Below are 25,149 nucleotides of genomic sequence, written 5' to 3'. Positions count from 1 at the left end.
ATGCTAGCAGAGTAGTAGATTTTTTTAAAAAAAAGCTTTTATAATTGGAAAGGACAATGTTTTATCAACTGATTGCAATAATATACATTTGTTTTAACTATTAAAAGAACCAAAAATATGACTTATTTTATCTTTGTGAAAACATTGGACACAGTGTTTTGTCAAGCTTATGAGATGCGATGCAACTGTAAGCCACTGTGACACTTTTTAAAATTTTTTATAAATGTCTAATGATAATGTCAATGAGGGATTTTTAATCCCTGCTATACTGAAGTTATAACTAATATTGATACTGTTGTTGATGATATTAATTTTTGTTTCAATATTTTTGGTTTGTTCTGTGTCGTGTTTATGTCTCCTCTCAAGTGCTCTGTTTATTGCAGTTCTGAGTGTTGCTGGGTCAGGTTTGGTTTTGGAATTGCATTGCATTGTTATGGTATTGCTGTGTAATGGTTTGTTGGATTGATTAAAAAAAAATAAAAACACGTTTTTATTTTTTTTTAAATGAAAAAAAAAAAAAAATTTTTTTTAAAATGTGAATCGATTTCTAAATCGCACAACATAAACGATTCAATTCGTATTCAAATCGATTTTTTCCCACACCCCTAATATATATATATATATATATATATATATATATATATATATATATATATATATATAGCCCTAATATATATATATATATATATATATAGCCCTAATATATATATATATATATATATACAGTATATATATATATATTAGGGCTGGGCAACGATTAAAAATTTTAAACAAAGTTAATCGCATTATTTGTCCGATTAATCGTGATTAACTGCATTTTATACGCAAAGCCCATTAATGAATTCAAAAGTAGTGTGTAGTGCACCTTTATTGGAATATTCTCCCACATGAACAAAAGCGCCAAAACATTTGTTGTGCAAACACAATTTAAATCAGTCCTTGTTAAACAGTAGCAGTTAAATAGCATATTTTATGAAAATCAACTCAAAAAATGTAAACACAAACATTTAAGCTTATTGCCACTGCCAGGGTATTTAAGTTACCCTGTTTGTTATGGAAAATAAATGTAATCTACATACAAATATCTGAGCCACAATCATAACATCTGAACAGGCAAATTCTGAGGTAACAGCAGAAACATTTTTTTTATCAGGGATCTTATGTTTAAAAAACCTATATTATAGGTAGTGGGCTGTTTTAGGGATTTTTTGATCAAATTATCCGTAGTAGCAATATTAATAATGTTGTGTTTATTCTGCGTAGTGCACTTAGAATAATTATGACCATATCTAGGAATTGATATGATGGGAATTTTCCGATTGTTTGCTTGGTGCTTTGATAAACTGAACGCATCATATACATGGTACTATATTGTGATATTATGAGCCAGGGAAAAAAAGAACTACCCTACCCAGCATGCAACAGGAGTGACGAGCATGCGCGGTAGCCCGGTATAGGTTGTGTGTTGCCATGACGGCATCTTGTATGTTGTGATATGCACGCTCTGAAAGTAAACGTTAAGAACTCAGCCAACACTCCTCATCTGCATTATTTATAAATAGACAGACAACACATATAGTCCGCTGCTTCACAGGCCGCTGGATGTAGCCGGCAAAGTATTCCCATGCTAGCTAGCCGGTCTAGCAAGCACGCGTCATTCAGTCCAAAACGGCCCGATCTATCCACATCCAGAATTGTCTGGCGGTCGTAAGTGATCCTGGAGTGACCACGCTGTAAGCCAGCCATGAAATTTGCAGAATTGTCCGGTATTTTTGCCAAATGTTCCATCTTTACCAAGAGCCCCTCGAAGCCGCAGCTTATCCGGGAGACGCCATCTTGTTAAGAAAAGGCGTTAACAAAATAAAAGCATGTAAATAACATACGCAAATGTGCGATAAAATAATTGTCGGCGTTAATAGATTGATGAGTTAACTGGTAATTAACGCATTAATTTGGCCACCCCTAATATATATATATATATATATATATATATATATATATATATATATATATATATATATACATATATATATGTATATATATATACACACACACACATATATATATATATATATATATATATATATATATATATATATATATATATATATATATATATATATATATATATATATATATATATATATATATTAGGGTTGCAATAAGAAACATATGTTTAATGTACCGGAAGATTTTTTGTTAAAATAAAGACAATAATACAAGTACTGAAAAGTACTGAAAAGTATTGAAATACATTTTGGTACCCGTACCAAAATACTGGTACAGGGCAACACTAATGCATATATATATGCGGTAGGTTTAGGAGGTTTCTGTGGTTTATCCGTTATACAGTGCTCAATACCGGGGTAGAGCGGAGTATATGTTTGGTCAGAAAAAAATACATAGAAGCAACATCATCACTACAAGCCTGTTTTGCAGGTTTCCCTGCTTGTCAGTGGATTTGATAAAATACCCTTGTTTTATTTATTTCATTTATATTTGTATGATATATTTATATTTTGTTGTTTTTTTGTTTTTTTTTAACAATACTGGCCATTACAGTGTCTGCTGAGAAAACTTCTGGCTTTTGGACAATGTAAATTAGGATTCCTGGTGCAAAGGCGTTGCCAGAAGACTTCAGAGGAAGCTCAGCGACTTAATTAAAGTAAAGAAAAAAGTGAGTATATATTTACAAAATATGCTCCAGAAATTTACATAGATAATTAGTAGGAATTCTTTGCCACACTTTGAAAACTCCTGTTTCGGAGTATTATTTGATTCTACCTTTGTGGGAATAGTAAATAGAAGACCCCTTTCTGTTGCAGCATAACTCTGCCCCACTGCAGTGGTCCCCAACCACCGGTCCGGGTACCGGTGCCGGTCCGTGGCGCATTTGCTATCAGGCCGCGCTAAACATTAATTCATTTATAAACGACAGCTTTTCTTCAAATTAACTTTCGCCTGTCCGACTACACACACCAATAAGCTTGTTCATATATGTATTACAAATCTCCTGATAAGCAGTCGCCATTTGATATATTATTTATATCTTTATTAATTGGGACCAAGCGCATTAATGAACATTTAGAACGTAAATGTAAATGTCCAGAGAGTAGCCAAAGGCCGATTTCCATCTCATCGCAAAGAAACAGTATTTTTTTCATGTACTTATTCTCGCTATATTTATCCGCCACACGTGGAAGGCTGGTCTGTGAAATTAATGCCTCCATTAAACTGGCCCTACCCTAGTGTACAAAGCAGAGTCCGTAAGGATGGAAGATTTTGGTGTGGAAAACCTAAGAACACAAATAAGGTCAGCAAACAGTCTCGACAACAATTTCTGCAGACAAACTCCCAAATCATAGAATATACAGAATGTCTAGTCAGAGGTTGAAAAAAGAGAACAGCTACTTATTTTCTCTCCTATGGATAATCCAATACATTTGTCCATAGTATAGTTTATTGAGAATGGGCGGCTACCACGCTTCATTAACATCTTTCGTGGTGAAGAGAGGCCGATTAAAGGAAGGCTGATGAATGAGGACATTGCTGTTTGGTTGGCTGCAGCGTGAGTGACAGCAGCGATCATGGCTTCTCAATAGGGGGGACAGATTCTGTGCAGCTCAAAGGTTCACTGAGTGTAGAGCTGACCGGACCGATGTTCTTGTTGTAAGTGATTGCTTTCGGAAAGCGAGCCCATGCTCAATTCTAACAGCATCAGATGTGAGGTGGAATATTAGATTCAGCACTATGCGAGTCACGTAAGTTGTCCGACACAGACAGGATTTCATGGATGTGTTGTGCCTGTGTTATGTTGTGACCTAATGCCTCTTTAGTTTTTTGCTGCTGGCTGATCTACAATGTTTTCTTACTCTTTCTTTTTTTTGTCCTATTTCTATATTTCATTTTGTGCTGCTTCTCTCTCTCCACTGCAGTTTTGTATAGTTGAGGCTAGACTTTCTGCTCCCCGAAGGTGAGAGGGTAATGGTTGTGTTGTCAAGCCTGCATGAGATGGATTCCTCCAGTGGGGCCAGCGTGTGAGCAGAATGTATAGCATAGCAGAAAAAAAGGTGCCTGCTGAAATGCTGGCTCTCTTTTGAGGTGCTGCTGTACAGTTGCCACAGTTACCTCCAAACTGCCTGACACATGAGAAATGATTCATCACAATCTGTTGAATCCGAGCAACACCACTGCAGCAAACAGCGCAATCAGTACTAACGAGTGGGTGGAATTTGGAATGGTTTAAATACAGTCTCTGCTGTATTTACCTTTATTTACAATGGGGTTCACTTCTTTACTGGTATTCAACCTTGTGGGATTAATGGCCGCTAACTGTGCGGCTGCAAACACAAATTGCAGGACCAGCTGAGGCCATGGAGGGGCTGCTTGCTTGAAGACAAGCCCAGGTGTGATTCCATCCAAACCTTGTGGGGCGCCGTCAAGGCTAAGGTGTTGATAGAGATCCAGCCTGGCCTTGTGGCGTCAAGGACAATCCCTCCCACAAACATCATTGCGCTCTCAGTCACTCACAGCCCTCCATGTTTCTCACCTATTTGAGTATAGCCTGTTCATTTCACGAGGATTTAGTGCGTGCTCACATATTGCCTTATTTACTTGGACACACTTCTCTCCCTCTGTCTTGGCACCTGCAGGCCTACAGTACACTCACACTGAACATTTGGACCTTGACCCATTTGTTTTTGCCATTTTATTATTTCACGTTGTGGATTTTTTCCAGTCTTTTCCGAGCTGTTCTGTTTTTTGTGCAAGATATAAACTGTCAGGTAGTACTTGCAAGAGGAGATATTGCATTAATTAAAGGCCTACTGAAATTAGATTTTCTTATTTAAACGGGGATAGCAGATCCATTCTATGTGTCATACTTCATCATTTCGCGATATTGCCATATTTTTGCTGAAAGAATTTAGTAGAGAACATCCACGATAAAGTTTGCAACTGGAGAAAAGCCCTGCTTCTACCGGAAGTCGCAGACGATGACGTCACATTGATTTTAATGGGAGCCTCCAACAAAAACAGCTATTCAGACCAAGAAAACGACAATTTCCCCATTAATTTGAGCGAGGATGAAAGATTCGTGTTTGAGGATATTGATAGCGACGGACTAGGAAAAAAAAAAAAAACAAGTTAGAAAAAAACAAAACGCGATTGCAATCGCGTTGCACTGAGACAGATTCATATGTTTTTAGAGACATTTACTAGGATAATTCTGGGAAATCCCTTATCTTTCTATTGTGTTGCTAGTGTTTTAGTGAGTTAAATAGTACCTGACAGTCGGAAGTGTACGTCCACGGCCGGGTGTTGACGCGCAGTGTCTCGGGGAAGTCGACGGCAGCTGTATGGACGGCACAAGCTCAGCTGATATCCGGTAAGAGGCGACTTTTAACCACAATTTTCTCATCGAAACCTGCTGGTTGACATGTAGTCGGGATCCATGTCCGCTGTGATCCATACTAAAGTTTCACCTCCATGAATTTTAAACAAGGAACTACTGTGTGTTTGTGTGGCTAAAGGCTAAAGCTTCCCAACTCCATCTTTCTACTTTGACTTCTCCAATATTAATTGAACAAATTGCAAAAGATTCAGCAACACAGATGTCCAAATTACTGTGTAATTATGCCGTTAAAGCAGACGACTTTTAGCTGTGTGTGTACGCAGCGCTCATATTCATTACAGCCCGTGACGTCACGCGTACACGTCATCATTACGCGACGTTTTCAAGAAAAAAGTCCCGGGAAATTTAAAATTGCAATTTAGTAAACTAAAAAGCCGTATTGGCATGTGTTGCAATGTTAATATTTCACCATTGATATATAAACTATCAGACTGCGTGGTGGTTTAGTAGTGGGTTTCAGTAGGCCTTTAAGTGGCATGTCTTTACACACAAACAAATGTACTCGCATGTGAGCAAGGGTGTCAAGGGGTTTTGACTTGTTGACTATTTGGAGTAAATTTTTTTATTATTAATTTTTCTTTTTATCATGAAGTATAACGTTATCTTTAACACTAGAATTCCAAGGGTTTTCTTAGGCCATGTCTATATTAAGCCGGATAACTCCTTCAATTAATAACTATTTAGCCTCAACCCTGTGTCACCCCAAAATTTGGATTTTTTTTCTGAATATATTTGACTCTATAGATGTAAAAGGGCATACCTTTTTCTTAATTTTTTTTTCTCACAATTTTTTTAAACAACTTTTTTCTCACAATATTGCGTTTAAAAAAGGCTTCAACAATGTTTTTGACCTTAATCCTGTAAAATGTCATAATTCTTTCTTGCAAAATTTCAACTTATTTTCTCAAAATATTGCGACATAAATCATGTACAATTACATTTTTTCCACATCATTTCTAACCTTTTTCTTATAAAAATTTCTTTTGTGGAAGACACATTTAAACTTTCACAAGTTTAAGGTAAAATATATTATTAAAAAGAGACACCATATCAAACTAAGGTGACAAATGGGGGTTAAATCACCATAAGCGATTCCCGGGCGCTGCACCGCTGCTGCCCACTGCTCCCCTCACTTCCCAGAGGGTGATCAAGGGGATGGGTCAAATGCAGGGGACAAATTTCACCACGCCTAATGTGTGTGTGACAGTCATTGGTACTTTAAAACTTAACTTAATAAGATAGCAGCAGAGGCAAAACAATAGTGACCAGCTCAACGGTTAACACCTGAGTTAATCCAGCTGTCTGGCTGCCTTTTGGGAGTTGTAGGTAGAAAACCAACTGGCTGTCCTTTGGGAGTTTTAGTGTTAAATGCAATGAAGTTACAGTCAATCATTGCACTTGAATTTGCCGAAAATGCTCTGGCCCACTTCTTCCAATCATGCCAAAGAAAAGCGACTACATTAACTTGAGTGCGCATCTGAGCATATTAAGAATTACCTAGTGTGCTTACACCGATGCATAATTGTGAATGTGTGTTTTCTCTCTGTGATAACATTGCGTGATATCATCTTGCCCATGCCCATGCAGGCTGATGCACACTATTGTGACGGGTAGAAAGGTATCAATTGCTCCTGTCATCACCATTGCCCAGAGTGTGTGAGCCAACACCCGGTGCGGTCTCTCTCTCTTTTGCTTGTTCCCCCATATAAACGTCTGAGTCAGTAACTCTGTCGGGCCCACTCACATAGCCTGGAGCAGGGCGGGTGTGTAACAAACAAAAGAGCCGAAATGCTGACGCAAGGCTAAGCGCTCACCATGCGCAGTAAGCCCCGCGGGGAGAAGGAGAAATGTGGCATTGCGCTCCTGACAGATTCTTTTCATACGTGGAGTCATAGAAGGATTTCTGTATAAGCTTGGCACCTAACACAAGCCTTCCATTGTCTCATATTAACGGAGGTAATTTAAAAAAGGCAAAATGTGTTGGCATCAATCTATTTCGAGCCCACATTGGATGTTCCCAACTCAATTGGAAAGAGAATCTGATGCCCTAGGCCCTGGGGATCAATGGTTAGGACGTTATGTTGCCACCAAGCATCCATCCATCCATTTCTACCGCTTATTCCCTTTCGGGGTCGCGGGGGGCGCTGGCGCCTATCTCAGCTACAATCGGGCGGAAGGCGGGGTACACCCTGGACAAATCGCCACCTCATCGCAGGGCCAACACAGATACACAGACAACATTCACACTCACATTCACACACTAGGGCCAATTTAGTGTTGCCAATCAACCTATCCCCAGGTGCATGTCTTTGGAAGTGGGAGGAAGCCGGAGTACCCGGAGGGAACCCACGCATTCACGGGGAGAACATGCAAACTCCACACAGAAAGATCCCGAGCCTGGATTTGAACCCAGGACTGCAGGAACTTCGTATTGTGAGGCAGACGCACTAACCCCTCTGCCACCGTGAAGCCCTGCCACCAAGCAAAACAGTTATTTTCAATAGGCATGGCATAGTTTGAAACTGCAACTTTTGATCCTGTTTGGATTTTTGTAATCAGTTATAGTAATAATAATAATGGATTCGATTTACATGGCGCCATTTTCCAGAGACCCAAAGCACTTAATACTAAAACCCATTATTAATTCAGCCCACAGGCACACATTGGTTGTTGCATTTGAAGCCACAGCTGCTCTGGGATAGACTGGTGTGGGGGTGAAGTGCATTGTCCAGGGACACAACAGCAGTGACTGGAGTAAGGGAAGTGGGGTTTGAACCTCCAACTTGCTGGTTTCTGGACAACATTCTCTACCACCAAGCCACTCCTGCCCCACCTATGTGAAATAGCAGAAGCAATGCAACGCCAGAAGAACGTGCAGCATTTTACGTTATTTGCCCTGAATAATTATTGGGTCTCACATAATGGGCTACTATCCAAACCTCTCGAGTGTGCATGGACAAGTTCATGCAAATGTCATTAGCTTACTGTGTATCAGGTATTGCACGAGAACGTTAAGGGGAATATGCATACAAAGGATTTTATGACCTATTGTGTACATATTCAAAACGAAACCATTTGCCCTCCGATCCCAGGAGCTATCTCCGTCTTTTACGTGGTACAACCCACAGAAAACAACTTGTGGCCGTCTTTTCTGTATGAAAAACTAATAGCTGCCTAATCAGAGCTTGTATATTAATTTTTCGAAATGTCTTTCCCAGAAAAACACATCACATTATTTTAACCAATGGATGGGACCGAGCTAAGATTACCACTGACCGTTGTCAAGGAACGCTTCGCTCATCACCCGCAGCTCCCAATGGAAACTTTTTAACATTTGGATCAGTAAACAGGAAATAATGGTATACATAAGATGAATACAACCTGGTTTACACTTTGGATTGGTACAAATAAAAAAGTTGAAGTACCATCAAATGCTTTAAAAAAAAAAAAATGTACAAATTGCTGACAGTTATTTGCTTCATTCTGTCATTTGCTCAACAATTAAAGTAATGATAATTCTGATGCTGATAACAGAGAAGCTTATTAGTTATTATATGACAGTCCATTGCCTGCACTTATTCAGAAAGTTCTGGTGTTCTTAGCCCCATTTTCTTCAATAACATTGAATCAACAGTTCTCTATAACATTCACGACAAAATGCACAGGAGTTCAAGAGATAATAGAGAACAAATACGGTGTTAATGTTATACTTGTTCCATACCACACAGACTTCAAAGTAGATATTAGATAAAAATTACATACTTGAAGTTCATTGTCAAATTACTGTACTGTTTTATTAATTATAACGCATAATAGTAATACTTATTTATAATCATAGAAAGAAACACCACCAAAGGCTTCCCTGACGCAGTCTGTTTGGTCATCCACAAGTTGCAGACATTCTCCGTGTATGGTTTACGCATGAAAAGTGTTTGATTATCTTTAAAATTAATTTATCTTGCAACACCTTTACCCCCTGCATGTTAAGAGCATTTGTGAACTGTTGAGAGCAATTTATAGCAGTAATTTTAGTTAGTAAATGAGTGACTAGAATAACTTATCCTCACATTCTAATTGCTCTATCTAAATGTTGCATCCCTGCTAGGTTGTCATTGCAAATGAGAACATGTTCTTAATTGTCTTGCCCTAGATAAATAAAGGTTAAATAAATGAATAAATACAAATAAACTAGGAAGTGAGGATGCCGAGAAGGGAGACAGAAAACGCAAGTATGTCTGCGCTATGCTGGAGGATGACATTTGTGCTGTTTGACCAATACAAACCTGATATATTGGTATAAATGATGCTAATTGGCCAAAAGTTGCGAGCACTGGACATAGTTTTGAGGCAGCGTATAATTCGTGGAGATTGGTTAAAATACGTCGATTGTCGCTATCGCTACATTGTGACTTCCTGGATGGTCTGATACAATAATGATGTCATTAAGGGTTCATCAGGAATCAAATCAAACTTCCTCACTCATTGTTCACTATTGAACATTTTTGAAGGACTTTGACTTTTTACAGAGGACTGGACCTTTTTTTTGCAAACGCCCCTCACTTTCTGTCTCACCCTCTGGACCGCCTACGGATTAATCACCCACAAATGTTCTTACTGTAGCGGCCACTTTGTTGTGATAGCCTTTATTGTCATGATCCACATCTTGGATCATGGCATATTCTGGTTTTGGTTCTATTTGTTATCACATTCTGTTTAGTATTTTTCTTCCTCAGTTCTTTGTGGCACTTCCTGGTTTTGTTCCGTTGTCATAGTTACCCATTTAGTGTCACCTGTCTCTCCTTTGATCACGCGCACCTGCCCTTGATTAATTATCTCCCTATTTAAGACCGCCTTTGTTTGACATTCTTTCTTGGACTCTTGTTTGCTTCACGCTACAGTTGATGTCGCTCTTTCCAGCATTGTGGTAACTATCTTCATGTACATTAGCTTCCATGCTATTTCAGTTGTTTGTCCCTAGCTCATGCCAGCGCTTTCTGTTTTGTTTGTTAGTGCCTTCGAGCAAGTGTTTTTGGTTCTTAGTCTGTTTTAGTTAGTATAAATAAAATATTGTTCCTACCTCACGCGGTGTCCATCTTCGCTGCACCCACGAGAGAACAACTCGTCACCACAATGCCACCGAGACGTCACATTTATGTGGACATGTTCAAATAAATAGTCACTGTCTGTCTCTCCTTGGCTGCAAGTGAATATTGAAAAAGCAAAGTGGGGCAGAAGCTGTCACTCCTATAAACATCATGTCCCACTCCAACAGAGAGTGTTATTCCAGGATTTACTGTATATGAATACGGGGACTGTTCACGTCACAAATATTATTAGGTTGTGTATTTTACATTCTCAGGACCGGAAATGTCAATCAAGCATTGCAGAAGTGAGCAGAGCAGCACTTCCTGAGGTTTTCAAGGGAAGGTGTGGGTGGGAATGGCGGTTGAATTTGAGTTCAACATGTGCACTCGGAGTGTATGAAGTCATTCCAGATGATTCCCCACAGCCGCGGAGATCGGCACAGGCGAAATAGATGGTTCAGAAGCAGGGTGTAAATACACAGGAAAGAGATGAAAGCATCTGTTAATCTTTGTCAGCGGTGCCAGGGCATCTGTAGGTGAGGATAAGCTCCAGTCTGCAAAACCTAAGCAGAATATATCTTCATTAACTTCTGTAAAAGTATTTTTACCCCGCCCTTCTGGTTAGATCAGTTTGATGTAATAGGGGAACATTTTTGCAGCTAGCATCCTGAGCTACATATGACTTGGAGTCACTTGTACACAAAAAGTGCATATATTACTTTGAGGACCATTGACTCTCATGAGTCAATGGTCAATAGGTTTCCTCTCTGGTTCTTTAACTGGTCCCGTTAGCTCATTGACTGTCAATTGAGTCTGACAGAGTTGTGTGTCCTCTTTTTCGTCCAACGTTCCATGACCTAATGTTTAGCCTATTTAAGGCCACACTAGTGAAAACAACCCAGAGAACTGTAAATGGAACTATAGCCCCTGACTTTTGCCCCTCATTTACTCGTCTTAAGCCCTCATTAGGATGCTGGTCTGCTCTCTGTGGGGGGCTTTACCAGCAAAGCAGGAAACAACTCTAAACGCCAAAAAGTTTCAAGCAGGAATGTCACACATCCATGTGATGAATTTAAGTACTACTAAAATCATTCCATTTGGAAAAAAAAATCCTTCTTTAGCACACTTTGGGAAATTGAGCTTTTAAACACAGTTGTGATTGTTAGCAGGACAGCAGAAACGCATCTTCTGGACATTATAGCACAAGCCTGTGTTAAACCTACTGTATATCATTTAGCTTATTTGAATCTGACATTAGAGCCAAACAGGTTTTCTTGAATTTTGATGAGTTTTGCACCAACTGTTCAATTTATTCTTGGCCAACAAGGGAATCCCAGATTTGAAAGATTCCAAGGTGGCTGCGTTAAAGTTCCAATGATCATTTCTTCCTCTTCTCAGGCTTACAATTGTCTAGTGTCGCACTGACAGAGCTTCACTGGCACTGAGCCAATCCATTAAGGACTCGGCTGCTCCTTCTCACTGCTTCTTATTGTAAATGGTACTGTCTTTGAACTGTGTCTCATATTTTATCACGATGGTCTCTGATTTATTCATCATTTTCTTTTCATGCGTACGGCATTTCTTTCTAAACTATTTTTGTGTCTTTTTTGTATTCTTGTACCAAAGTTTCTTGCATGAGGGGAGTTACTTTAGAATGATAAAAGAAAGCACTCCCTAATTGGCCTTGGATTGATGCAGAAGAGGACTGGTGTTCAGCCTCGGTTGTCATCATTTAACACACAAATGAATCCCCATTTGGTATTTGGTGTCCAAGGCCACACTGTGCAGACACTGACGAAAGGCTTGTTGAATACTTAGTGCGAAGAGAGCACTTTCGTAAAAGGCTTTGGTCTAATACGTGCTGGGCATGGTATTCCTCAGCTAACTGGGCATCGCATCTTGAGTTGTCTGCTTTAGTTGGGATCTGTTTATTTATTTTGAACATTTCAAGACAGCCTATGAATCTTAGCCTGGAGGTGTTAGGCCTTTTTCTTTAGAAATTGACACAGGGGAGCCTTCAGTCTACTTTTAAAACAGCCTAGCCGAAGAAAAAAAAGCTGGCAGACAGTCAGCTTAAAGCTCCCGAGCTTGGGTTTGATTAGATTCACTGAGGATCAGATTAAAGTGTTACTTTGCCCTTTTCATTTTTACATACATCTTAATGCTGACTGACATTGAAATCATATTTTTCAGAATTTTTAGTAGGAAAGCACGACAGGCAAACAAAAGTAATGATTAATAATAATAATAATGGATTACATTTACAGGGGCAGCACGGTGCCAGAGAGGTTAGTGCATCGGCCTTACAACACGAAGGTCCTGGGCTCGATCCTGCCCTCGGGATCTTTCTGTGTGGGGTTTGTATGTTCTCCCCGTGACTGTGTGGATTCCTTCCGGGTACTCTGGATTCGTCCCACCTCCAAAGACATGCACCTGGGAATAGGTTGATTGGCAACACTAAATTTGCCCTAGTGTGTGAATGAGAGTGTGAATGTTGTCTGTCCATCTGTGTTGGCCCTGTGATGAAGTGGCGACTTGTCCAAGGTGTACACCGCCTTCCGCCCGATTGTAGCTGAGATTGTAGCGACCCCAGAAGAGACAAGCGGCAGAAAATGGATGGATGTAGGGGTTACACTTACATAGCTGTTTTCTAGACTCTCAAATCGCTTCTCAGAGAACTGAAAATCCTTCATTCATTCACTTCACATTCACACATTGATAGTGGTATGCTACATTTGTAGCCACAGCTACCCTGAGGTAAACTGACAGAAGCATGGCTGCGCCTACCACCCCTATGACCACCACCAAACATTCATTCACATTCATACGCCAGTGGGGGAAGTGTCTTGCCCAAGGACACAACGGACGTGACCAGGATGACAGAAACTGGAATCGAGCCAAGAACCCTTAAAATGGTACGGCCGCTCTACCATATGACATTGGTAGTTTGGAGTGATTGAAGAAAAGTAAGAGGATATTAAAAAGATAACCGTTCATACTGGTGGTCTCCTAATTGCAGGGGAGTCCTCATAAGGAATATTATTATCAGACTTAAGCTCGCCACACATCACACAGCGGCTTTGTCGTCTTCTGTCTTATGTCCGTTATCTTCCTGTGTGCCTCGTTATGTTTTTGCTAACCCGTGGCCATATTGTCGTCGTTATTTAAGGTAAAGCTTTACTGTGTGAATGATAGCATGAAAGTGTGCGTACTCTCTATATGTTGTCGCCTAATCACCACTGAAATGTATAGCAGCAGTCAATCTTACATTATGAATGATAGGCCAGCACATGTTGGAGTGGATGTTAACACTTCTCTATCCAATGCCAGATTTCACTTTTTCCTCCCCACACCTTTGGGCCAAAAGGCTGTTTGATTATGTCAAGGGCAGCCCATCAATAAGACAGTGTGTAGTGATTTTAGCTCAGAGGAGCTTTCTTATTGATTCTCCAAAACACCGCACCTCACCTGAAAGAACAGCACACATCCTCCTCAATCAATCCTCACCATCTGCTGATATGGCACTTTGGCAGCCACCCCTGCTAGCAACCTGGCTTTGTGAGCCTGTCGAACATTCCTTTAATGAATCCGAGACACATTCGGAATCTCTCCAAAGGAGAGTAAGCCTGAATCATTGTGCTCTCGTCATTACCGTGGCACTGTGGCGATGTTGGCTTCCGTCTCCATTCATGAAGAGCCATGCTGCACAGCTAATCAGCGGCGCTGTGAGTGTGTGTGTTGTGCACCGTCTGATATCACACCCACTGATCTGATCCCGGCATGCGCCGTCTTATCTCGTCCGCAGAGGAACAAAAAAGGGGAAAATCACAAAAAAGGAAATGTCTGGGATGGTAAATGTGGCCCACATGGTAATTAGCCACACCTAAAGATATGTACGGCTGGCGTTGCGAACAGAGACAAATTTACACAAACAAGGTAATGGGCGCAGCCACTAATGATTCTCTGGGGCTGAGGAATTTCTCTTGTTAATTCGACAATGGCTGCCATTACTGACAGCGGGCCAAAGTGAGGCTTTGAGGAGAGTGTGGGGGAAGTCCAAAACACTACCTCTTCACTGTCTCTGCTCCCCACTGTGACTCCTTCCACAAGAGAGGACACACTCCTGATACCACTCCTTAAACAAAGAAGATTGTTTCTTCCAAAAGGCTCCTCAATTTTACATGCATCTTTTAATCGGCTCATTTATATACACAGCCGTCATTACCTGAGGTCTGTTCACGAGAAGACAGTGACGGAGCTGAAATACTATCAGGCCCCTTCCAACTGCCTCTGCTCTCAATTATGACGTCATGTTGACATATAACACTTGAAACCACAGCGAGGAGAGAAGCATTAATGACTGGTTCGGCTGTCAGTGTGACCGATGTTCACATTAGTATTGTCTTCCACTCGGACACTTGGCAATCAGGATGCAACAGGATCTAGTGGAATTGGAAGCATGTGGCAAAGCTTGAGGGGGGGCGACCACTCTTGCACTTTGAAATAAGCCCCCGAGGCAAATTAAGTTGGACACGCTGCAAAACAGCACTGGGAAGGAGGAAGCTAAAGGTCACGTGATACATCAAACCGCTCCATTACGATTCTGTGCTCGGCAAATAGGTAGGCAGGGGTTGGGTTTTTAGTTTCCTTTTCTGCTCCAATATTCAATCTATCCGAGTTCATAAAAGGGGCACTGTGTCAGAAGGAGAGTGTGTATTTGTGCAGAATGTTCTTTCATCTGGTAGCACTCACACTCACTCTGGCGGGCGCTCTCCAACAAGGCTGGCTGGTCGGCGGCCCAGAGAGCCCCGTGCTAAATTAGCAGCACAGGGAATACAGGGCGCTCTCGCCCACTCGCTTGCTTTCAATCCCCTTTTTCTACCCTTGACCGTCGACTGACTGCACTCAGTCACACGGTCCAGCATCAATCTGCCCTTCAATGATGTCATCTGTTCAATGTCTCAGCCTCCTCGCTCCCATTCCGTCGATGCATTGCTCATGCAGACTATCCATCTCTGCGCTCTTAAGTATACCACGTGTAACCCTTATGATTAATAACGCTCTCATTTGTCTGCTTGATTACATTCTTTAACAAAGACTAACTGTGCATGTGTGACAAACCACACCAACACACTCTCACACCATGCATGCACTGTAGGCATACTAAACAAATCTGTTTGAAGTGTGGGACCCTAAAAGAAGAGAGGGCTCCTGTGTGCATTAAGTATTCATCTGACGTGCAGTGGGGTGCATGTGTTCATGCACGTCGGGTTAGAGGAGCCTGTGTGTGTATGCGCGTGCACGTGTGTGTGCATATAGAGAAAAACAGCACTCCCAAATTGCGCCGCAAGCAGCCAGCAATCGAGCGCTCTGACACTTCGTCTGGCTGTCGAAGGGAAAAGGGGATGGGCCGGGGGAAAAAATAAAGAGAGGGAGAGGAAGGGAAGGGATGGGGGAGCCAGGCAGGCAAGCAGGGAGAGAGAGACACACACACACACACACACACACACACACACACACACGCACGCACCCACACACACACACGCACACGCTCACACACAGCAGGACAGCTGCCAGCATTTCTCCAGTAGTAGGAGAAGGAGCAAGAGGCAGACTAGAAATCCTCTTCATTCTCAGCCAGCCGGAGAAAATCTTGCAGCCCAGGCATGGTCATTCCTGCGTGTGAGCGGCACTCTGGGAAGGTTGTGGACATCAAATCTGGATTAACCACGCAGCCTGTGGCATGAATGCAGAATGGATGTGATTGAAGGGGCGGGGAGCGGAACTGTGTGCAGACTGTTGCTGCATTTTTGAATCTTTGGACCGAGGTTGGAACTTTTTTTTTTTTGTTGCTTGAAGAGGAAAGGAAAGCTTTGGAAGTGCTTTAGTGGCGTGTGAAATGAGGAGATGCTCAGCCTGGTCCTGACCCCCTCATTTCCTCCTCCTAAGAAGCCTGGTGGACTCCCTGCCCCCCTCACCCACTTGGTACTCTTCCTGGCTGCCCACCCTGCCCACTCTGCGCTTTTCATCCCTTCACCTCCTCCTGTTTTTCATCGTCTCCCCTGCCCCTCCTCCAGTTTCTTACAAACCTTTCTGAAATCAGGTGGAACTTCCATGATTGCCATCGGAGCACGACTGGCGAGCAGCCCCGCCTCACTCCGGACCCTGGCGGCGTGTCATATGTCCAAGTAATGGAGAGCGCCCACAACCCAAACGTGGACTGCAAAGTTGAACTCTGTCAGTTGTCTGTTTTCTGACTATGAGTACGCTCTAGATGATGGATTGGAAAGAGCTGTAAGTATACATGGCAGCATTCCCTCCAACTTTATTTTATTTGCACCAAACATGCATCACAGCCTGACAGCCACACGTTGCTTATGAATGTCGCTTCTCTGGCAGTGAACAGGTGAACAAGCTGTCTGAGTCTGTCCTCATTTTCTTCTGACTGATCATGAATAAGAAAGAAAGATGAGGGGAGAAGTAGCCTGACAGGAGGTGACAAGTCATTAATTTCCTTTTCCTGTCTATTAGGTGTTTGGGTGGAAAAACACATGCCTCATCATCTTTTCACCTCACTTTCATCTAAGCATGAGAGCATTATTATGTAGCATCATGTATACCTCAAGGTGACATGTTTTGGGTTGCAAAAACTCAGCACTGATAATGACAGTTATAGATAAATTTCACTGTATTTTTATTTCTGGTTGCTTTTCGATGATTTATCTCATAGATGAGGCAGGAGTGACGGACAGGGTAGATTCATCTCGAATGAATTATTGGCTCTATGGACAGTGTCTATCAGTCCACGTATACATGTGTTGCACCAATTTAGTTTCCACCTTTCATTCTTTTCATTTCGCAGTCATCTCCTCCATCTCCGTTTTTCGCCCTGTCCATCTCGCCGCCATGCTATCACACATCAGCAACTCCCCCGGGAGAACCTTCTCCTGTAGCCCTCTTGGATGCAATAATTATTCCATCAGCCGGCAGCGTGTTCCTTGATTGTGCTCAAGGGTTGTCGCTGCAGGGGGGCGTACAGTGGATAGGGGAGGGGATGCGAGGTATACTGGTAGTAGTCACTCCAGAACACAGGGAGGGGGGCCGTGTTTTTGGCAGGGGCCCGCCCAGTCCTGCCCAGTAAAAGACTAATGAGGCTTGCTTTTTCTTGTTTATACACTTTTCTACCACTGCTGTTCCCATGCGGCTTCCCTGCAATGACTTTTCAGTGAATTGCAAGAATATTGCTTTCCCTGTGACCTTGTGTTTCCATCTGGGGTGTTAGTTGAGCCTAGGAATACATGCCTAAGTTTGGCCGTATTTCCTGCAGACTGAGCAGAGAGATTGCTGCCACACTTTAGACAGAAAGGAGCTGACGGGCTGGACACAGTTGGCCATGTCTGACTCTCTCTGTAAGGCGGGAGACGGCAGACTGTAATTAGGAGACTGTCCAAAAAGCAATATTCCTTAAATGACTTACAGTTTTGTAGACAATTAGGATATATCATCACCATGTAGTGTTTTGCTCAATGTGCTTTAAAAGACATGCTAGCATACATGTTCCCAGAGATCCTCAAAGTTCTATAATCATCAGATGGTCATTGGCTACCCTCATTCTGCAGACCAATTTGAGTTTTTTGTTAAAATTCAATGTTTTTATGTAGTTTTACAACAAATTTGACTCTTATATATGTCACAATGTGTCTGTGAAGTGTCTTAAATGTGCACAAAACACAGTGATACAATTTGTGTAAGTTTAATTTGTGGCAATTTCAAGGATTTTATGGAAAACTAGTAGACAATTTCTTTACTTAATTGTTTTGCATCGTAGAATAGGAAAGATTAGGGTAAGAATTTTGGTTGATGTAAGTTCAAAAACACCTTTTTTTTCGGGTCTGACCGTTTACTGCTGCTTGTCCGTGTCACTACCCAATTGGTACTGAAAGACATGATTGGTCCACAAATTCACAAGGACTACATCATGGCCTGTCGATTATTTTTTTCTGCAGTCATTGCTGTCAATGCCACAATTGTTTCATTGTTATATTAATCCTAAGTAAAACAACAGTGTAATTTAGAACATTACATACAAAGCAAACAAATATCAAGAAAACAGTCTTTAACGGCCACATGGGTGACAATCGATTGGCACTCCCTGATTTGTACGAAAGCCCGAACATGTCTCCCTCCGTTTAGTAGCTTTAAATCAGATAAAAGACAATGGAACCAAGTTTATTTTTACTGCTTTATTTGCATCAAATTCATAAATTCACAGTACTTCAATTGCAAAGTCTACAGTACTTTTTGTGTTGGCCTGCATATTTCGATTTAAGTTAAGTGTCTTGGTTGAAAAAAAAAAAAAAAAAGGACAGGGACCTATAATTCAAAACCAACTTTTCTTATCTATTTGTACCTGTTTGTGCATTTGAGATTTGCTTGAATTTAGAGAATTTAGTATTGTAATTTGCCCCGTCTGCAGATATCTCCATATATTACCTGAAGAGCTTTGCGTGAGTCCACCATTGTAATTGTAGTTAATAAGTGCCTTCTTTTTGTCTATCCCAGTGGTTCTTAACCTTGTTGATGGTACCGAACCCCACCAGTTTTGTATGCACATTCACTGAACCCTTCTTTAGTGAAAAATAAAATGTTTTTTTTATTTTCAAATTCAAGACAAAGTTATATGTTCTTTTTTTTTTTTTTAAATAGTGCACAACATGAACCATGCATGAGAATCACCTTGTTCAAAGAACAAAACCAACACAGTGCATGAACTCACAACAAATTACACACACTTGCAAATTAGATGTAAAATTACAAGGACCATTGTTAGGGGGGTATCCATAATACTTAAACTTCCTTTTTATTGTCATTCAAATGTTAACTTTACAGTACAGATACGCCGATAGGGAGATGTTTTTATTTACACGATTGATTGATTGATTGATTGATTGATTGATTGATTGATTGATTGATTGATTGAATGAAACTTTTATTAGTAGATTGCACAGTACAGTACATATTCCGTACAATTGACCACTAAATGGTAACACCCGAATACGTTTTTCAACTTGTTTAATTAAGTCAGGGTCCACGTTAATCAATTCATGAGTCCGGTGTCTTTTTTGACCGCTGCGGAGGAGGCTCTGCTGAACCCCTGAGGCAGACTCATCAAACCCTTAGGGTTCGATCGAACCCAGGTTAAGAACCACTGGTCTATCCTCTTGTTGTAGGGCAGACTGGTTCGTACATGCACATGCATCCTCCGCTTTTGCCATTTCTAATACATATAGTCCAAACTTATATTTGTCAGTGGACGTCATATGTAAGCGCCAAGAACCATACATGTTAAAGAGGTGTTTTGAAAGTAGAAACAAAATCTAATAAAAACTTTTTAAAATTCAGTTCGGATTTTTCAAAAAATTAATTGATTTAGTAGTTTTCATATCATTGTTCTGTTGTTGTATCATATATTCTTTTTTTGTTATTGAAAAAAAACAAACATTGAAATATCATAGCACGTGACATCGCAGATGCTTCATTGTAAAAATTGTGATGAAGGAAATGACATTTTTCCGAGACATGCGCGGACCGATTGAGTCTTTTGGTACCGATTGGTCTTTTTTTTTCATGCCTATCAATTTTGGTTGAAGAATTTTGAGGTTAGTCAACTTTCGATGATGTATATCTCGTATAACTGTGACTAGAGCTCTAAGACTGCAATCACATCAGGTACATATTAGATTCATGACCACATATTAAAGAGGCCTACGTCATACTTGAAAATAAATCTGATGCAGGTCACATGATATGGGGCAAACAAATTGGAATTGACCTGCACTGTGAATGTAGCCTTTCTCTTTTAGTCAATAGTTGCCTGTGCAAAGACGATTTTTTCAACCAATCTTGTTGTAATTTTGCAAATACGTGCTTGTGAATTCCCTCGAGGTGTGGTCCCAATTGTATGGTGATTTGTGTAAATGCCCTGAAGTTACAGTGGGTATATTGTAGAGCCCATTGAATTGTGTGATAAATTTCAAGTCAATTTGATTTGTGGTTTCAACAATTGTGTTTTAATAAAAGAGCCGCAATGTCAGGAAAATAATTGCATAGGCAGAACAGTAAGGATGCATGCTTTTGTGTGCAAAGGGTCATGTGTAGAATAGTTGATTTACACAAACACGTCCTATCAATTCATAAAACAGCTATGCACTTCCTATCTTATGTACAGGTGATGGCCTAATTGGTTTTGATAAATGGGAAAAAAAACATCGAACACTACATGTTTTGCCTTGACTTTTATGACAGGTGGATATTATGTGTCATAGTTGATTATTTTCAGCCCCAGAGAGAGACTTGGTTTTATCCCAGGGGAGAGAGTGTTTGTGTTGTGTAGTTGGTCTGTGTCTGTTACAGTTGTGTTTGATCAAGATGAATGCTAGCTTTGGCTTCTGTGTCAATAGTCTCTGAAGAGCTGTAACTCGGAATCCTTCATCTAACATATTTGCGGTTACCTGGGGGTAGCAAAAAATAAGAATTACTTCAGTATTATCTTTCTTGCTAGAAGCCTAAGGAGACCAGTGGAAGGGAGTGTTGGAAAACAGAAAGGAGCTTGTTTTTCTTCCTGCTACTACACAATGTATGATTTCTCAAGTTGGATCAAATTGGAACAGGTCAAGCTTGACATTTAAAATCAATATACTACATGTTTTTATACCTCTTCCAATAGTATACCTTCGGCAACTGAGACTCCTTGTTTGTTTGCAGGGCAGCTCAGAAGCTGAACCTGTCCACCAAACGGAAGAAGCACCAGCCTATCCCGCTCCACCCGCAGGAGCCCTCCATCTACCCTACTAATTTCAGCGGCATCCTGCAGGTTTCGCCACCTCCTGCCCCGCCATGCCTGCTCAGGGCCGTTTCCAAAGTGAAGGAGAACCCAGGGATGGGCAAGGTGAGGCACACATCCTCAAATATGTACAGACTGAACACAATCATATAGAGATTTTTACACATACAGTACATTTAAAAGTGTGTGTGTGTGTGTGTGTGTGTGTGTGTGTGTGTGTGTGTGTGTGTGTGTGTGTGTGTGTGTGTGTCACATGGGGCGTAGTTATGTGCCCAAAGCTGGAAGAGGGCAGGATATAATGCCTACAACACTTTAAGTTAGCGCTCTCTAGGCAACCGCGTACATTTGCTGACAACCTTTTTAATTTAAGTAGATAAATGGACACAGAGGCTCTTTTGCTTGAGATATTTAATTTCAATGTGGATGATGACTACTAAACAACTGAAGGTGAAACATCCTTATGTCCTATTTACAATAGATCATCAATTTAAAAAATTCCCTGATTTCCCCATCCCCCAAAATTTGTTTTTAATGATCTTATAACAATATGTATCATTAGAACCTGTATGACCAGCAAATATGAATGCCCCAAGTAGTTTGCTCCCCTTTTTAGAGAAGTGGTGCATAAGACGATTTTGAAATCGTGGGGTTTTATGACATCAGAACCACAACACTCCTCCTTCATAGACATGATGCCCCCTCTAACCGGTTCAAGCAAGATGAACCCGCCTCCTGTTTACAGCCACCACCCTGTACCATAGTCTCCAGACTATAAGCCGCTCTTTTTTTTCAAGCTTTGAAACCTGAAGTTTATACAAAGGTGCGGCTAATCTATGGATTTTTCTTCGCTAACAATTATGGAATGGATTAAGCAAAGAAATCAAACAATATATTATAATGATGCCCTTTAAGAAACTTTTAAAACTCAACGTGTTTACAAAGTACAGGGAAAAATAATCCTGATAAACATATTGAACCTCATTAGAAAGGGGGAAAATATTATTAATCTCGTAAAGGATGAATAAAGACAGCACTGACTTTTCTGTTTTGTTTTATTAGCTGTTTTACTGGCACAGGCAAGGTTTGGAAACGATTAAGGTATATAAATAACATTTACAAAAATCTTTCTATGTCAATATTTTATTCCACAAAGTACCGGTATATATCTGTGTCTAGAAAATACGATGTATATATACATATAAGCAGGCTTCTCTGCACATCTGTTAGCTATCATCAACCGGTGCTGTGTGTTTGATACATTTTTCTCAAGCAAATAGGCTAACCTAGCGTGCAGTGGCTCACGTTTAATTTATTGATTCAGACTTTTATTAGTATATTGCACAGTACAGTACATATTCTATACAATTGACCACTAAATGGTAACACCCAAAGAGGTTTTTCAACTTGTTTAAGGGGTCCACGTTAATCAATTCATGGTAAGCTAGCTGTGCTAGTGTGACTAACGTTAGCGTCCTGGGGATGTTTTGTATATGATATATCAGTGGTCCCCAACCACCAAGCCGCAGAATAATTTTTTATAAACATTTTTTTTTAAATAATTTTATTTTTATTTTTTATTAAATCAACATAAAAAACACAAGATACACTTACAATTAGTGCACCAACCCAAAAAAAAACCTCATTTTTTCATGACAAAAACCTCCCTTTTTCATGACAAAGAAAAAAAAAAAAAAAAAATAATAATCCCCCATCCCCACCCCTCACAACACCCCCTCCGGACCGCGGGACAAATTATCAAGCGTTGACCGGTCGAAAGCTACAAAAAGTTTGGGGACCACTGCGATATATGACATTTATTAAATCGGTCAAGTGCAGAGTTACAGTGTATATGTAAAACGTGTATTGCACAATAGTATTTGTCCAAGCCACACAATGTTGTGGACAAATATAACTAGTTAAGCATTAGAGCTACAGACGCAGAAAATGGTGTGTTACAAGTCGGGCATTCTAAAAACCTTTTTTAAACCGTCAAAGTTCTAGCATCAAGGATCAAGTTTAGCCAAACTAATGATCAAATACACTATTGTGGGACCTCTGAGGTGTTTTTACAATATTTTTTACAATGAAGGGCCTTTCAAAATTGCAATGAATTCCTATCTTTGGCCAACGCGTAACCCTGCACACAAGCGTACCAGGAAAGTACACACAAGCAAAAACGCAACCCCCAGCAGTGAAAGCTTTACCTCATCCCTTCGCTTGAAAAGAGGTAAATATACAGAAGAAGCGGGTGAAGCCGGGTGTAGACGCACGCAGTCTGCTGCAGCCCAACCTGATTCAGTCTGATAAGCCTGCTGGAATGTCATGAATTCACTCATTTGTGAGTCCAACATTCCCCTCACAGGATTACAGAAGCACAGCAACAACTATTACTCTCAAATCTGTAGCTGTGTCAACAACAGGTTTTCACGTGAGGTGCACTATGCACTTATGAAAGTTGTGGTAATGCAGCAGTCATTAAAGAAAGCTGTGTAAACACATCACTCTTCCTCTGTGGTTTGCTGGCTATTGTTTGTCTGAGCCGACGTCCTGTATTTATCAAACAGACGTACCCAAACAAGATTAGGTCCCACTTGAGTAGCGTTTTTTTGCACTAGGTAGCCAGAGATAGTCGGGCCATTTACTGTAAATTTCCCTGCAATACAAACTTTGTATTGTAAACAAGACCTCAATAGCGTTAAACTATGCATCTGTTTTCCTCAAGGTTTTTTTTTCAACTAAGTAATTAACATGAATGGCATTGTTGGAAGTGCACAAAGCTATAATGTAATTCTAAAGCAATCACAACCCTTACTTTCTGTCATACCCATATGTATTTCACTTGTTGACTGACTTGATGCAGTATGATAGATAGTAATGCTTTGCCACTATCTTTCTCATTGCTTCAGTCTGTTTTTAATGTTTCAGAGTGCAAAAGCAGGTCACTTCTACTTTTAACTTCAGCATTCTGTAATGTTGATTTAGGGATTGACGAACCACACTAATGGACTTGGTGGGGGATCAAGGGGCAGTGAAACATGGGCCATTAGCACACCCGGATGAGGTGTGAAAATACCGTGGCCAATCCTCAGAGGCCACAAGCATGTGAGTTTTGCCAGCATAAATATAACTGAGGCATTCTCTGTGCGAGATACTGCAGGCATATGTGGAAGGACACTCTAAATGTCATAGCAAATGCTATTTTATTAACATATGCACATGTCAGTCATGGCAACACACCTCCCATAGAGTGAAAACCCAAAGCAGACTCACTACAACAGAACTGTTTCCAAAATATTGTTTTAGTGCACTATATTTATTTAGAGGTAGAAAGTAGGTACGTTCCGACTCGTTATTGATATCGGTCCGATGTCAGCAAAAATCGGCTGCATCAGTCAATCTAAAATTTGTGATATAAACCTCTGTAGACATCTTCCAATATATACATTCTGTTACAAATGGTCTGTTTTGCTCATCCTAACTTCGCTTCTTGTTATCTCAACAGACAAATAAACAGGTTGTCAATGAAGACTCCACTTTAGAGTTTGCTTTAAAACATTGTAAAACTGAACAGAAACCAAGTAAAATACATTTACAGGCATATGTAATAAAAATATATATACAAACATATATATTGATTTACAAACACATCTGTTATTAATGAATAATTATACTTTTTTATATTGTTATTCTGTATTTTTAAATTGTTGCTTCTTATACTACAATGTACTCTTGGCCGTAACTACTAATGAGGACACCGAGGTCATGTCCTCATTGTTTTTTTTAAGTGACAAGAAGAAGATGCGCTGTGC

At 40.5% G+C, this 25,149-nt stretch overlaps 1 protein-coding gene across 6 annotated transcripts in view; it reads left to right on the top strand.

The window, feature by feature from the left end:
• Window positions 1–25,149, top strand: part of kif26ab (kinesin family member 26Ab) — a 165,121-nt gene that overhangs the window by 110,701 nt on the left and 29,271 nt on the right. For 4 of the 6 annotated variants that reach the window (XM_061895270.1, XM_061895269.1, XM_061895271.1 and 1 more), the window contains one exon: window positions 21,262–21,445. In XM_061895270.1, coding sequence (XP_061751254.1) covers window positions 21,262–21,445 — 184 coding nt within the window. Of the gene's footprint in view, window positions 1–3,585; window positions 3,762–15,999; window positions 16,792–21,261; window positions 21,446–25,149 lie in introns of those variants that run through there. The other 2 variants (XM_061895274.1, XM_061895273.1) reach the window with 2 other exon arrangements.

The sequence above is a fragment of the Nerophis ophidion genome, linkage group LG03 (assembly GCF_033978795.1).
Source record: "Nerophis ophidion isolate RoL-2023_Sa linkage group LG03, RoL_Noph_v1.0, whole genome shotgun sequence".
NCBI classification, from domain to species: domain Eukaryota; kingdom Metazoa; phylum Chordata; class Actinopteri; order Syngnathiformes; family Syngnathidae; genus Nerophis; species Nerophis ophidion.
The sequence above is the reverse complement of the archived record's forward strand: the minus strand, read 5'-3'. Positions and strand labels throughout refer to the sequence as shown.